General features: G+C 38.8%; 1 protein-coding gene across 6 annotated transcripts in view; it reads right to left on the bottom strand.

The window, feature by feature from the left end:
- Window positions 1–15,790, bottom strand: part of RIMS1 (regulating synaptic membrane exocytosis 1) — a 534,165-nt gene that overhangs the window by 140,655 nt on the left and 377,720 nt on the right. For 4 of the 6 annotated variants that reach the window (XM_062186349.1, XM_062186350.1, XM_062186351.1 and 1 more), the window contains one exon: window positions 393–464. The exons of the other annotated variants lie outside the window; for them this stretch is intronic. In XM_062186349.1, coding sequence (XP_062042333.1) covers window positions 393–464 — 72 coding nt within the window. The remainder of the gene's footprint in view (window positions 1–392; window positions 465–15,790) is intronic. 6 annotated transcript variants of the gene reach the window in all.

The raw sequence follows: 15,790 nt of genomic DNA, 5'->3' as shown, positions 1-15,790 counted from the left end.
TGACATTGTTCAGAAAAATAACAGATACACAAAATGTTTACAAATTCCAGGACTATACTCATTGGTATCATTCAAAATGAACTCAGACACAAAATATTAAGGTACCATTTGCATTAAGGAGTGAGTCTAGATTTGCCCCCTGCTGGTAATCAGCATGATCATTAAGAGAAATAGGAGAGATTTAAAAAAAATCATAATACTTAAGGATTGCCTTCAAATTACCCTTCTTTAACTTCTTCAGAGACCATTCTCACATCAGAGTAGATTTATTTACATGACTGTCTTTAAACATTACAATTCACACTTAGGAACAGAAAATGGAAAATGAGAATGAGGGAACTCCTGAATATATCAATACAGAAGATGGCAGCACAGCACGACACCAAGCCTACCTTTCTGTATCAGAGGCAGTGCCTTTTCTAGTCTGTTTTTGGATGCTAGATCTTTCAGACTTTCTGGAGTGCCTGTGGAATGAAATGTTAAAGAAACACAAAATATATGATGAATAAAGCTACATTAACATCATACAATGATAAAAACAGACAGACACATGAAAATGGAAACTATAGTGCCTAGATAGTTTAATCAGCATTTTTCGAAATAAAAATAAATTGGTGCTGTATGGAAGACACAAGTTGCCCAACAGGAAACACAAGGAGCTGATGTAGATGGGGTCTCTGCAACTACAATCTAACACTGGTTCCTGCTGGGCAACTCTACCTCCCCTGATGAGTACACAGATTCAATGGTGAAATGTAATGATGATTAATTTGGTGATGCCATGGCTCAGGTGCTGAAAGACCAGGAAGAGGTGAAGTAGTCTCTACATTTGCAAGTTGAAACTTGGTGTCACAAAGGTTTTTGATTGTTTTTATGCTTCAAAAAATTAAGAAGAAAAATGCTATAGCGAAACATGTTAGAAGCGAAAGTTTTCAATTATTAAAAACATTTTTAAAGGTATCATACAGATGCTTTTGTAATCATGTAGCATTTTTAAAAGCTAATCACATCACAAATTGAGGAATTACTGAAATCCCAAATATACTCTCTAAAATCATGTTTAGATATTTAATATATTCAACCTTTGGAACTATAAATATACCTTCTCATAAGGTAAAAAATAACATACTGTTTATATAGAGAATTTTCTCTTCTCTATGGCAGCTTACATGTGCCTATCTAGCCTAAATGTTGAATTAGTGTGTATTTTTAAAATAAATTTTACTTTTTATATTTAAGATACACAATATGATGTTGTAAGATACATACATATATACATATGAAATATTCTTACAGTAAAAATATGGTCAAATTAATACATTTTTCAGCTCACATAGTTACACACAGAATATATTTGAAATAATGTAAAACATTGTGAAGAAACTTACGTATACTAAAATAGAGAAACAATAAGAATATATATTCTAATATTGAGTTTCTAAAACTTATGTTTTTTCTTCCTGTTATTCCTTCCTTCCAACAATGTTAAGACCAGTGTTTATCTTATTGTCAGATATCCTAATTAAGTGGCCACTTTATGTCTAGTCACGTGAGATGCTAGAAATACACAGCAAAGTACAAAGACTGCTTTCACAGGGTGTTTAATATAGGAGGCTCTTCATGTTGTCTCATCTTTTCTACCTTTGCCAGAAACTGGTTCACACTGCTTTATCCCTCTAGTTCAGAAGGTCAGCTATGTGGTCTTCAGGTTCCAGTTAATCTGGCACTGCACTCGTGACATGAAAAATGCAATGGGAGGAGGGAGATAGATGTCCCTCACCATGCTCTTACTAACTGGAAAATACTCAAAATATTGAAGCACAACTCTATGTCTGGTGCTAAGAAAGGTACTGATGTATTTAGTCTTGATAATAACCATTTATAAAAGGGTCTTCTCTTTAGACATGAGGAGACAGGCTCAAGGCAAGCTCATTCGGTTATAAAGTGGCAAAGAAAGGATTAGAATATAAATCTACGGGACCAGCACTGTGGCTCAGTGGGTTAACACCCTGGCCTAAAGCGCCGGCATCCCATAGGGGTACCGGTTTGAGACCCAGCTGCTCCTCTTCTGACCCAGCTCTCTGCTATGGCCTGGGAAAGCAGTGGAGGATGGCCCAAGTCCTCGGGCCCCTGTACCCATGTGGGAGACCTGGAGGAAGCTCCTAGCTCCTGGCTTTGGATCGAAACAGCTCTGGCCATTGCGGCCAATTGGGGAACCATTGGATGGGAGACCCGCCCCCGCCCCACGCCTCTCCTCTCTGTGTAACTCTGACTTGCAAATAAATAAATCTTAAAAAAAAAAAAAAAGAATATAAATCTACTTGGCTCCTAAGCTGCTTCTGCCATATACTGTCCAGCAAAGAGAGTGGAAGACGTAAATTGACACGGGTCCTGTGGGTACATATTTGTCCAAGAAGGGAAGAAACCATGAAATCGGCTATAGGCCTGGGAAATACTGTAGTCTCAGTAGCAGTAATCATATCACATCTCCTGCACAAATGACACTGGAGCTAGTAACTAAAAGCATGGGGTCTGGAGTCAGACTGAATCTAATTCTGTTGGTTTATTGGTTAGCTACGTAACAAGTTGCTTACTATGCAACAGTTTTTTATTTTACCTGCTAAGTGGTAATAATAACACAATCACTCCACATGTTTGCTAATTCTATTACAAAATTTCTTAGTATTTGCACTGTAGCATTCGTAGTTTTGTAGTATTGCATAGAACCTGCATCTGTGGTAGTTCTAGCATCATTTAAAAGTAGAAAAAGGAAATGTTATATTGTTTAAACTGATAAAAATATTTGATAGCAAAGATTTTTATTTATCTGTAAGATCATCAAACTCAGTAAGTGCTCCATTACTGAACAATACCAATGCAGAGACTTTTCTACCTTATTTATTCATTATATTTATTCACAGCAGTACAGTGCTCCATGACAGGTATCTTCAAGTTAATTCCAGGATTTTTTATTAGGTTTTAAAAAATGATTAACATGTAAATTTTGTATACTTTTGGGAGGTTCTGTACAATATTTCCACAACAGATGAGTGTAAACTGATCAAGACAGACAATGAGATTTCCAGTTCCTCAATCTTTCTTTGAGTTTGGAGCCTACCAGCCCCACCCTTCTGATTCTTCATACAGTATATATTATGTGAACTATAGCCATCTCACTGTGCCGTGGCACACTAGAATTGATTACCACTGTTTGTCTGTATTTACTTGTCATCTCCTAAATATTCCTACAATAGATAGACCTTTATAACTCTTCTCATCACTTAGAAGAACTCTCAAATAGGGTTAAAATCATGTATAATTTATTGCAGCAGCCCAGTATAAAGCCAGAATAGAGAAAAAATTTAAAGGTCATTTAAATATCATTTCCACTCTGATGAATCCTTAATCCTAGTTATAAATATATTATACAGCTATCTTTTTAATACAGGCTTGCCATATGTTAAAAAGGGAAAACTCACTGGGATCTCACCTACAGAGATCTTTCATTTAGGTCTCTTTTTTTTTTCCCATGGTATCTTGGCTTTCCATGCTTACAATACTCTCATGGGCTCTTCAGCCAGATCCGAATGCCTTAAGGGCTGATTCTGAGGCCAGAGTGTTGTTTAGGACATCTGCCATTCTATGAGTCTGCTGTGTATCCCACTTCCCATGTTGGATCCTTCTCTCCCTTTTTGATTCTATCAGTTAGTATTAGCAGACACTTGTCTTGTTTATGTGATCCCTTTGATTCTTAGACCTATCAGAGCCATCAATTGTGAGCTGAAATTGATCACTTGGACTAGTGAGATGGCATTGGTACATGCCACCTTGATGGGATTGTGTTGGAATCCCCTGGCCCATTTCTAACTCCACCATTTGCGGCAAGTCTGATTGAGCATGTCCCAAATTGTACATCTCCTCCCTCTCTTTTTCCACTCTTAAATTTAACAGGGATCACTTTTCAGTTAAAATTTAAACACCTAAGAATAATTGGAAGAAAAAAAAAAAAAGAAGGAGGTATGTTTCTCTGAAGGGAGGAGAGAACTTCCACTTTGACTATGACCCTATCGGAATAAGATCAAAGTCAGCGAACTCTAAAGGCTTCCATAGCCCTGACAACTCATGAATAGAGCCTAGGGGAGATTACTGACGCCATGAACAGGAGTGTCAAATTGTTAAGTCAGCAACAGGAGTCACTGTGTACTTACACCCCATGTGGGATCTGTCCTTAATGTGTTGTCTAATGTGAAGTGATGCTATAACTAGTACTGAAACAGTATTTTTATACTTTATGTTTCTGTGTGGGTACAAACTGATGAGGTCTTTACTAATTATATACTGAATTGATCTTCTGTATATAAAGATAATTGGAAATGAAAAAACAACCTGGTGTTAAATTGGAAATGGAATAGAAAATTAATTAATTTTAAAAACATATTATATAGGATCTCTGTCTTTAATGTGCTGTACACTGTTATTTAAAGCTATAACTAGTACTCCAACGGTAGTTTTTTCACTTTGTGTTGCTATATGGGGCAAACTGTTGAAATCTTTACCTAATATATACTAATCTTTACCTAATATATACTAAACTGATCTTCTGTATATAAAGAGAATTGAAAATGAATCTTGATGTGAATGGAAGGGGAAAGGGAGCGGGAAAGGGGAGGGTTGCGGGCGGGAGGGAAGTTATGGGAGGGGGGAAGCCATTGTAACCCATAAGCTGTACTTTGGAAATTTATACTCATTAAATAAAAGTTTAATAAATGAAAAAAAAAGGGAAAACTCAAACAAATCCATCTATATTTATGTGCTATACTATTAAAACTATTAATTGTATATTCACAAAATGAATAACAGTGAAACTGAACCACCTTGTACATTGCACTACATTTTTTTTTTTTAAACAGGCAGAGTGGTTTGTGAGAGAGAGACAGAGAGAAAGGTCTTCCTTTTTGCTGCTGGTTCACCCTCCAATGGCTGCTGCGGACGGCACATCTTGCTGATCTGAAGCCAGGAGCCAGGTGCTTCTCCTGGTCTCCCATGCGGGTGCAGGGCCCAAGGACTTGGGCCATCCTCCACTGCCTTCCCGGGCCATAGCAGAGAGCTGGCCTGGAAGAGGGGCAACCGGGATAGAATCTGGCGCCACAACCGGGACTAGAATCTGGTGTGCCGGCGCTACAAGGCGGAGGATTAGCCTGTTAAGCCACCGCGCCGACCTACACTACATTTTCTAAGTTATTTGTGTTCTAGAACTGCACCTGTTTGAGTTATCACTGTAATATCAATGCCTACAATGTATTCAGTTCCCAGTATTACTTGCTGAGTGGTTGATTAAAAACAGTAATATTTTAAGAATTATTGTGGAATTTGAGAGCTAAAAAATTGCAGTGAGATAAAACTAACTTTGTAAAACTTAGTTCATATGAAATTAATTTAGAAATAACTTTGAGGAGCCCACATGTGGCACAGCAGGCTAAGCCAACACCTGCAATAACATCATCCCACATGAGTACCAGTTCCAGTCCCTGGTGTTCCAGTTCTGATCCAGCTCTCTGCTGATGCACCTGAGAAAGCAGCAGCAGATGGCTAAAGAACGTTGGACCCTGTCATCCATGTGAGAGACTCGGATGGAGCCCCAGGTTCTGGGCTTCAGTCTGGCCCCACCCCAGCCACTGCAGAAAACTGGGGATTGGACCAGCAGATGGAAGACCTCACTGTCTCTCTGCTCCCTCCCTCTATCTGTCACTTTACATTTCAAATAAATAAGTCAATCTTTAAACAAAGAAATGAAACTTTGCATTGCTTTCTGGGCTTCAGTAAAAATAAAATATCAAAAATAAGAAATGACTTTTGTTATACTTCCCTAAGCATAATGAATTGTCAGGTATTATGAGCTCAAGGTATATTTTATCACAATGCACAAGTTGCAGAGACTCAATTTTAGAATCTTTTGGACATCAGAATTCTACTTGTCTATCTACAATTAGATAAATGTATGGTTAAGAAAATTAAGTTTCAGGGAAGCCAAAACTCCACTAAGAGTCTTTTGGAACTCATAAAAAGAGTTTCATAAAGTCGCAGGATATAAAATCAACACACAAAAATCAATAGCCTTTGTATACACAGATGATCTCATGACTGAGAAAGAACTTATAAGGTTAGTACTGTACACAATAGCTACAAAAAATTTAAATACTTTGCAATAAATTTAATCAAGAAGGTGAAGGATCTCTACAATGAAAATTACAAAACATTAATGAAAGAAATAAAAGACAAACAAAAAAAAAGGAAGACTCTTCCATATTTGAGGACTGAAGGAATTCATATAATCAAAATGTCCATACTACCCAATCAATCTACAGATTCAATGCAACTCAGATCAAGATACCAACAAACTTCTTCTCAATCGATATTAAAATTCATATGGAAACACAGGAGACCCTGGATAGCTAAAGCAATATTAAACATAAAAACAAAGCTGTGGGCATGCAATACCAGATTTCAAGGCATACTACAGGGAAGTTCTAATCAAAACAGGCTGCTACAGGCACAAAGAGACATGTAGACCAAAGGACAGAATAGAAACCCCAGAAATCAATCCACACATCTACAACCAACTGAAAATAGGGCCTCCACATGCGGAAGTATGAAAAAAGACCTGTACCTTATGCCATATACAAAAATTAACTCAAAATGGAACAAGGATCTAAATCTGAGAACTGATATCACCAAATTACTAGAAGAGAACTTTGGGGAAACTGTAATACATAGGCAAAGTCTTCTTGGAAAAGACACCAGAAGCACAGGTAATCAAAGCCAACATTGACAAATGGGATTACATCAAGCTGATAAACTTCTGCACTTCAAAAGAAACACCCAACAAAATGAAGAAGCAACTGATAGAAGGGGAGAAAATATTTGCATACTATGAAACTGATAAAAGATTAACATCCAAAATCTGTAAAGAGCTTAAGAATCCCAACAACAACAAAGTAAACAATCCAGTTAAGAAATGGGCAAAAGACTTTAACAGGAACTTCTCACAGGATGAAATTCAAATGGCCAATAGACAACATAAAAAAATGTTCAGGATCACTAGCCATCAGGGAAAACTAATCAAAACCACAATGATGTTTCACCCCATCCCAGTTAGAACAGCTCTCATACAGATATCAAAAAACAAATGCCAGTGAGAATGTGGGGAAAAGGTATGCCTGATACACTGTTGGTGGGAACGAAAACTGGTACAGCCATTGTGGAAAACAGTATGGAGACTCCTCAGAAATCTGAAAATAGATCTATCATATGATGCAGCAATACCACTCCTGGGAATTTTCCCAAAGGAAATGACATCAGCATATAAAAGAGTAATCTGTACCCTCATGATTACTGAAGCTCAATTCACAATAGCTAAGATATGGAATCAACCCAGATATCCATTAATCAATGCTTGGATTTAAAAAATGTGGAATATTTACACTATGGAATATTATACAGCCATAAAAAATTAAATCCTGTCTTTTGCAACAAAATGGATGCAACTGGAAACCAATATACTTAGTGAAATAAGCCAGTTCTAAAGAGGCAAATATCATGTTTTACCTGATCTGTGGTAAATAATAGAGTACAAAACCTGTAATGTATAGGAGCAAAACTGACATCCTGAGATTCAATAATTGCTTACAGCCCTCGTCTCTTCTGTTGAAAAACAGTGTTTTTGTTTATTTTCTGTTTACTATCTGATGAATTATTTACTTAGTGGAGTGCTTACACTTATGATTCTAAAATACAATGAAAGTGTATCATTGCAAAAATTAAAAAGAGTAAGAATGGAAGGAGAAGGGAGGGTAGGAGCATGGGTGGGAGGGAGGATAAGTTGTGAAACATCACTGTGTTCCTAAACCTGTATATATATAAAAATACATGGACTTTGTTTACCATAAAAATATTTATTTATTTATTTATTTATTTATTTTTTGACAGGCAGAGTGGATAGTGAGAGAGAGAGAGAGACAGAGAGAAAGGTCTTCCTTTTGCCTTTGGTTCACCCTCCAATGGCCGCCGTGGCCAGCGCATCTCACTGATCCGAAGCCAGGAGCCAGGTGCTTCTCCTGGTCTCCCATGCAGGTGCAGGGCCCAAGGACTTGGGCCATCCTCCACTGCCTTCCCGGGCCATAGCAGAGAGCTGGCCTGGAAGAGGGGCAACCGGGATAGAATCTGGCGCCCCAACCGGGACTAGAATCCGGTGTGCCGGCACCGCAAGGCAGAGGATTAGCCTGTTAAGCCACGGCGCCAGCCTACCATAAATATATTTTTTTTTAAAAAAGGGTAAGAAAACTAAGTCTCTGAAAAACTTAGGTGATTCACCAAGGGAATATAGGTCTTAACTGGTGAGGACATCACCATCATGTACTCTTGTCCTTAAGTTCCCTGTTTTTATACACATGCATTTTTATTCTACTTTTAAAAATTATTATTCATAAAGATGTATCTTCATTTAAAGATGACAGAATCAAACATTTAGATTTTTTTTTCTTTTTCACAACTTAACACTGTATGATTTTGGCTTTATACTTTCCAGTTAACAGGGCAGAAATAAAATTCTGAAAAATAAAGTTACATTCAAATTTAAGGTATAATAAACAATTCTTTTAAACTGTAGCACAAATCATAATAGAAAAACTGGGTGTTTCCAAGTAAAGCTAAATTACTTGTAATTCGATTTTAAATTATTATCTATTAATTTGTGTGAATATTCATAAAGTTGGCCATCAAAAGAATGGTAATTGTTAAAATGTATTATGTGCCCTTTTTCTTTTTTAAAAGATTTTATTTATTTATTTGAGAGGCAGTTAGAAAGAGACTGAAAAACAGAAAGGTCTTGCATCCACTGGTTCACTTCCCAAATGTTTGCAATGACCAGAGCCAAACCAATCCAAAGACAGGAGCCAGGTGCTTCCTCTGGGTAGGTACAGTGGCTCAAGTACTTGGGCAATCCTCCAACGCTTTCTCAGGCCATAAGCAGAAATCTGGGAGCAGAGATCCCTGCTCTCTGTAACACTGTCTTTCAAATAAATAAAATAAATCTTAAAAAAGTAAAATATTAAAATTGAAAAGAATCAGTCTAAATAAGTAGTGTTTACATGTAGTGAAGATGGATGCATGTCATTAAGATCCTCATACATTTCTCCTTCTGTATGTTGGTATTTATGTGTGTCTATACCCATTAAAGAGATTTAGTGCAAGTATTTTAGTACATAGGCACATTCCTTTCACTCCCAACAAGGACATTTAAAAAAAATACACATAATAAAGTTGTGAATAAAAATGGTAAGTAACAGATTTACTAACCATGTTGTGGCAACTGCCATGAATTCTTTCTGAAAAAGTGGGTGACTTTTTTATTTCAGAAATACTTCCAGCGAAGAAGGAAGGTTAATTCATTTTAAATTGAAAGAAACTACTTGGCACTATTGGTCAAGGATTCTTACAGGAAGTAGGTGCTATCAAGCAACAATCTGGTTAGCTGTGTAACGTACTATAACTACTTTAGCAAAAAGACCAAAGAAATAAATCTTAAATACAACAGGATGCTTTAAGCATTTCAATAAAGCCGTGGAAAACAGGATTAATTAATCAAATATTTTTAGTATTTGAAGCACACACTAATAAACTGTACCTCTAAAAATATCATATAGAAGGGGCCGGCGTAGTGGGTAAAGTTGCCGCCTGTGACACTAGCATCTCATGTGGGCACCAATTTGAGTCATGGCTGCTTCACTCCAATTCAGCTCCCTGCTGGGGCTCCTGAGAAAGCTGTGGATGATGGCCCAAATCCTCAGGCCCACTGGGAGCTCCTGCCTTCCGTCTGGTCCAGCCCTGGCCATTGCAGTCACATGGGGCATGAATCAGAGGATGGAAGATCTCTGTATTTCCCCTTCTCTGTAACTCTGCCTTTCAAATAACATATTAAAAAAAAATACACATCATGTAGAGGAAGCAGGCCTCTACATGATTAAGATCCTGCATCTCTCATCAGACTCCTTGGATTTGAATCCTTCAGCTCCAAACTCTAGCTTCCTTGTAATGTGCACCCTGGAGGATGGAGATGATGCTTAAGTAATTGAGTTCCTGTTACCCATCTGGGAGGCCTGGATTGATTTCTTGGCCTTGACCCAACCAATCATGTGCATTCAGCATCTCTCTCCAAAGTTTGAAAACAAAACAAAACAAAACAAGAAAAAAACCCCTGCACAGGCTAACTTGTTTTATTATTCTATATTTATTATACCACATATACACTTTTTAATAAGCTAAAGGTTTATGGCTACCTTGTATAAACAAAGCCTGGCAACAATTTTCAAACAGCATATATCACTTGCTGTGTGTTTTTTTTAATTCATTTTGGTATTTCTCAAAATATTTCCAAATTTTTCATTATCAGCATACTTGTTATGATGATCTGTGTTAATGAGCTTTAATGTTCTACTGTGACTGTCTGAAGGCACCATTAACAGTGCTCATGTAAGATTGTGAACCTAACTGATAAATGTGTACATGTTCTGACTGCTCCACCTAGTGGCTGTTTCCCCATCTCTACATTCTTCAGGCGCAATGATACCGAGATTAAGCCAGTTAGTACTTCAGCAGTAGTCTCTAGGTGTTCGGGTGGAAGGAAAAGCCACCTTCTTCTCACTTTAAATCAAATGCTAGGAATGATTACATTTAGGGAAGAAGCCATGTCCACAGCCCAAATAGGCTAAAAGCTGGGCTCCTTGTGCCAAACAATTGTGAATGCAAAGAAAGTTATTGAAGGAAATGTGAGAACAAGCATGATAAGAAAAGTCAAAAGTCTTACTGCTGAGATGGAGAAAATTTTAGCATTTGGATAGGATATCAAACCAGCTGCAACATTCTCTTCTACCAAAGCCTAATCCATAGCACAGTCCTGAATTTTCAATTCTAAGAAGACTGAGAGAAGTGAGGAAGTTGCATAAGAAAAGTTTTAAATTAACAGAGGTTGGTTCAGGAGGTTTAAGGAAAGAAGCTGTCGCCAAAGCATAAAACCACAAGGTGAGGCTGCAATGGCTGATGTAGAAGATACATCAAATTACCCAGAAGACCTACTAAGATTACCTATGAAAATGACTAAACAACAGATTTTCAGGGCAGACAAAACTGCCTCATGAAAGAAGATGCTATTTAGGATTTTAAAAGCTAGACAGAATCAATGCTTGGCTTTAAATCTTCAAAGAACAGGCTGAGTCTCTTCTCTTGTTAGACGTTAGTGCAGCTGGTGACTTTAAGAGGACACCAGTGGGAATTCACCATCCTGAAAATCCTAGGGACCTAAAGAATCATACTAAGTATACCCTGCCCGTGTTCAAAAGGAACATCGAACTCTGGATGGCAGCGCCTATTTCTTTACAACATGGTGTACCAAATATTTTATTTCCCATTGCTGAGAACTACTGTTTAGAAAAAAAAATGATTCATTTCAAAATACTACTGTCCATTCAAAATGCACCTGGTCACTCAAGAAGCAGATGTACAATAAGATTAAAATTTTTATGTCCACTAATATGACATCCATTTCACAGCCCATGGATCAAGCAATAACTTAAACTTTCACACCTTATTATTTAAGAAATACATTTTGTAAGATTACAGCCGCAGTGCAGAGTAAGTCTTCTGATGCATCTGGGGGCAAAATGAAAACATTCTGGAAAGAATTCACCATTCTTTTTTTTTTTTTTTGACAGGCAGAGTGGACAGTGAGAGAGAGAGAGACAGAGAGAAAGGTCTTCCTTTGCCTTTGGTTCACCCTCCAATGGCTGCCGCGGTTGGCGCGCTGCGGCCGGCACACCGCACTGATCCGAAGGCAGGAGCCAGGTGCTTCTCCTGGTCTCCCATTGGGTGCGGGGCCCAAGCACTTGGGCCATCCTCTACTGCACTCCCGGGCCACAGCAGAGAGCTGGCCTGGAAGAGGGGCAACCGGGACAGAATCCAGCGCCCCAACCGGGACTAGAACCCGGCGTGCCAGCGCTGCAGGTGGAGGATTAGCCTATTGAGCTGTGGTGCCGGCCGAATTATGAATGTTCTTAATGGCATCAAGAATGGTGAATTCTGGCCGGCGCCGCGGCTCACTAGGCTAATCCTCTGCCTTGCGGCGCCGGCACACCGGGTTCTAGTCCCGGTCGGGGCGCCGGATTCTGTCCCGGTTGCCCCTCTTCCAGGCCAGCTCTCTGCTGTGGCCAGGGAGTGCAGTGGAGGATGGCCCAAGTGCTTGGGCCCCGCACCCCATGGGAGACCAGGAGAAGCACCTGGCTCCTGCCATCGGATCAGCGCGGTGCGCTGGCCACAGTGCGCCGGCCACGGCAGCCATCGGAGGGTGAACCAATGGCAAAGGAAGACCTTTCTCTCTGGCTCTCTCTCTCACTGTCCACTCTGCCTGTCAAAAAGAAAAAAAAAAGAACATTCATAATTCACAGGAGGCCAAACTGTCAGTTTAATAGGAGTTTGGAAGAAGTTGATTGTAACCCTCATCAGTGACTTTGAGGGTGTTCAGTGGAGGAAGTAAACATAGAAGTTATGGAAAAAGCAAGAGAACCAAAATTAGGAGCAGAGCCTACATTTGTCACTGACTTGCTGCAATCTCCTGATGAAACTTATCTGATGAGGACTTGCTTCTTATGGATTAGCAAGGACACTGGCTTCTAGAGATGGAAACTATTCCTAAAGAATATGCTGTGAACATTGTTAAAATGACAGCGAAGGATTTACAGTACTACATAGACTGAGTTGATAAATCATAAGTAGGATTTAAGAGGATTGACACCAGCTTTTAAACAAGTTCTACTGTGTGTAAAATGCAATCAAATAGCATCACAAGCTACAAAGAAATCTCTCATGGTAACAGATGCAGCAAACTTCATGGCTGTCTTATTTTAAGAAAATGTCACTACCACTTAGCCTTTAGCAACCACACCCTGAATCAGTCAGCAGACATTAACATCAAGGGAAGACCCCACCCCCCACATCAGCAAGATTATTACTTGAAGGCTTCTATCATTACTAGCATTTTTAGTAATGAAGTATTTTACAATTAGGAAATGCACACAGTTTTGTGATCATAATTCTATTGTACACGTAATATGTTTAACTTTTACATATACTTGGAAACCAAAAAAAAAATATTGTGTGGCTCATTTTATTACAATGTGTTCTTTATTGTGTTAACCTGGAATTGAACTTATGGTATCTCCAACGTGTGCCTTTGTATTGATGCAAAATAATTCTCAATCAAAATTCTGGAATCAAAACTTCAAGTTAACAACATATTAAAACACTTCAAGACGTAACCTACAAGGATTTGTATCTTCTTGGATAAAGTATTTACCAAAATAGTTTGAAGTTGAATTAGATAACAATAATAATTTACAACAGCCTTTCCTACTTAAAGATGAATGGTTAAACTGTCAGCACTAAACTTAGAAACTTCATGCTTCAGGAACACATTAAAACACATTTTTTCCCTAAGTGGCATTCACAAAATGTGGTAATTACAAGCCACACGCAGATCTAAGTTATACTAAGATTCATAGACATATGTGCACCCAAGTTCAAAAAAGGTACTTTTTAACCTATTAAAATAATGCCATTTTGAAAGAGATACTTTGTCACCAGAATGATGATTTTCTAAAAGTCTTAGCATTTTTAGTAATAAAATGCAGGCAAATTTTCACTGAAATTTTTAAGTCACAAATATTCATGAAGGGGTCCAAAATTATGTATTTTTATCATTACTTTAAATAGCCTATAACTTCTAATCTATTTCTAGATCTAGATAAACTATATATATAGTACCATTTGAGATAACATCAGGAATGCTTATTGTTGAAACTAGGTTATGTAGAGGTGATTCATTTAAAATTGGGTGTGTGTGTACATCTATATGAATACATGTGTGTCTGTGTACATATACCTGTATGGGAAATCAGAGGGCACCAAAAGGTATTCTGACTTATTTGAAGGTACTTGAGAACCCTCTTAAAAAAGTTTTTCTTGGCACCGGCGCTGTGGCACAGTGGGTTAAAGTCTTGGCCTGAAGCGCCAGCATCCCATATGGGTGCCAGTTCTAGTCCTGGCTGCCCCTCTTCTGATCCAGCTCTCTGCTGTGGCCTGGGATAGCCTGCACCCATATGGGGGACCTGGAGGAAGCTCCTGGCTCCTGGCTTCAGATTGGCATAGCTCCGGCCATTGCAGCCATCTGGGAAGTGAACCATCAGATGAAAGACCTCTCTCTCTGTCTCTACCTCTCTCTGTAAATCTGTCTTTCAAATAAATAAAAATAAATCTTTAAAAAAAGACAAAGTATTTCTTACTTGTGTCACATTATTATTTTCTTTCCTTTTTTTTTTTTTTTTTTTTTTTTACAGTCAGAGTGGACAGTGAGAGAGTGAGTCAGAGAGAAAGGTTTTCCTCCCGTTGGTTCACCCTTCAATTGCCGCTACAGCCGGCACGCTGCGGCCGGCACACTGTGCTGATCCGAAGGCAGGAGCCAGGTGCTTCTCCTGGTCTCCCATTGGGTGCGGGGCCCAAGGACTTGGGCCATCCTCTACTGCACTCCCGGGCCACAGCAGAGAGCTGGACAGGAAGAGGAGTGACCAGGACAGAATCCAGCGCCCCGATGGAGACTAGAACCCAGTGTGCCGGCGCCGCAGGTGGAGGATTAGCCTATTGAGCTGCGGTGCCCGCCACATTATTATTTTCAAAACAACCAAACATGGCCATTATACAAAACATCCACAGACTGACAGTATAAACTGTCACTGGTTTTAGAACCCTGGCTTTCAATGTCCTATGGCAAAAGCCACCCAATGACCAAATGCGTATAAACATTAGCTACATCCAAATCTGATGCCATGCTCTTTGCATTTAGAAATTGGTAGAAATTCTCAATGAGAGTCCAAAGTTGATGAGTGGTGTCCTGCACATGTTTATTAAGTTTTGCTAAGTGACTGACATAGCTACCCATGAATTTAGCATTAGTTCATAGTGATTTCTCTCTCATCTTTATGGATACATATAATTTTTATATATTTTTTATTTTTTTAAGATTTATTTATTTGAAAGTGAGAGAGAAAGAATCTTCCATTCCACTTGTTCACTCCCCAGATAGCCTGAATTGCCAGGGCTGGGCCAGATTGAAGCCAGGAGCCATGAGTTTCATCCAGGTCTCCTATGTGGGTAGCAGGTGCCCAAACACTTGGGCCATCTTCCACTGCTTTCTCAGACACATTAGAAGAGAGCTAGATCTGAAGTAGAGCAGCTGGGATATGAACTGGTGACCATATGGGATGCTGGCACTGCAGGCAGTAGCTATACCTGCTATGCCGCAACACCAGCCCCTACTGCTATATTTTAACAAAAGTTTATTACAAATTATTTTTACTCTATACAATACTAAATCATAGTATCAAATCATCTTAAAACATATATCTTCTGGATAAATTCAAGACTTACTTAGAAATAAGCCATCATAAAAAAAAAATAGTGGGGCTGTCATTGTGGCATTTCAGTAAAGTCGCTGCCTGCAATGCCAACATCCCATATGGATGCCAGTTTGTTTCCCAGCTGACCCACTTTTGATCCAACTCCATGATAAAGGCCTAGAAAAAGCAGCAGAAGATGGCCCAAGTATTTAGGCCTCTGTCACCTACTTGGGAGACCTGTATGAAGTTCCTAGCTCTTGGTTTCTGCCTGGCTTAGCCCTCTCTATTGGGAA

This window comes from Lepus europaeus, chromosome 3, assembly GCF_033115175.1.
Source record: "Lepus europaeus isolate LE1 chromosome 3, mLepTim1.pri, whole genome shotgun sequence".
Taxonomy (NCBI): Eukaryota; Metazoa; Chordata; class Mammalia; order Lagomorpha; family Leporidae; genus Lepus; species Lepus europaeus.
The sequence above is the reverse complement of the archived record's forward strand: the minus strand, read 5'-3'. Positions and strand labels throughout refer to the sequence as shown.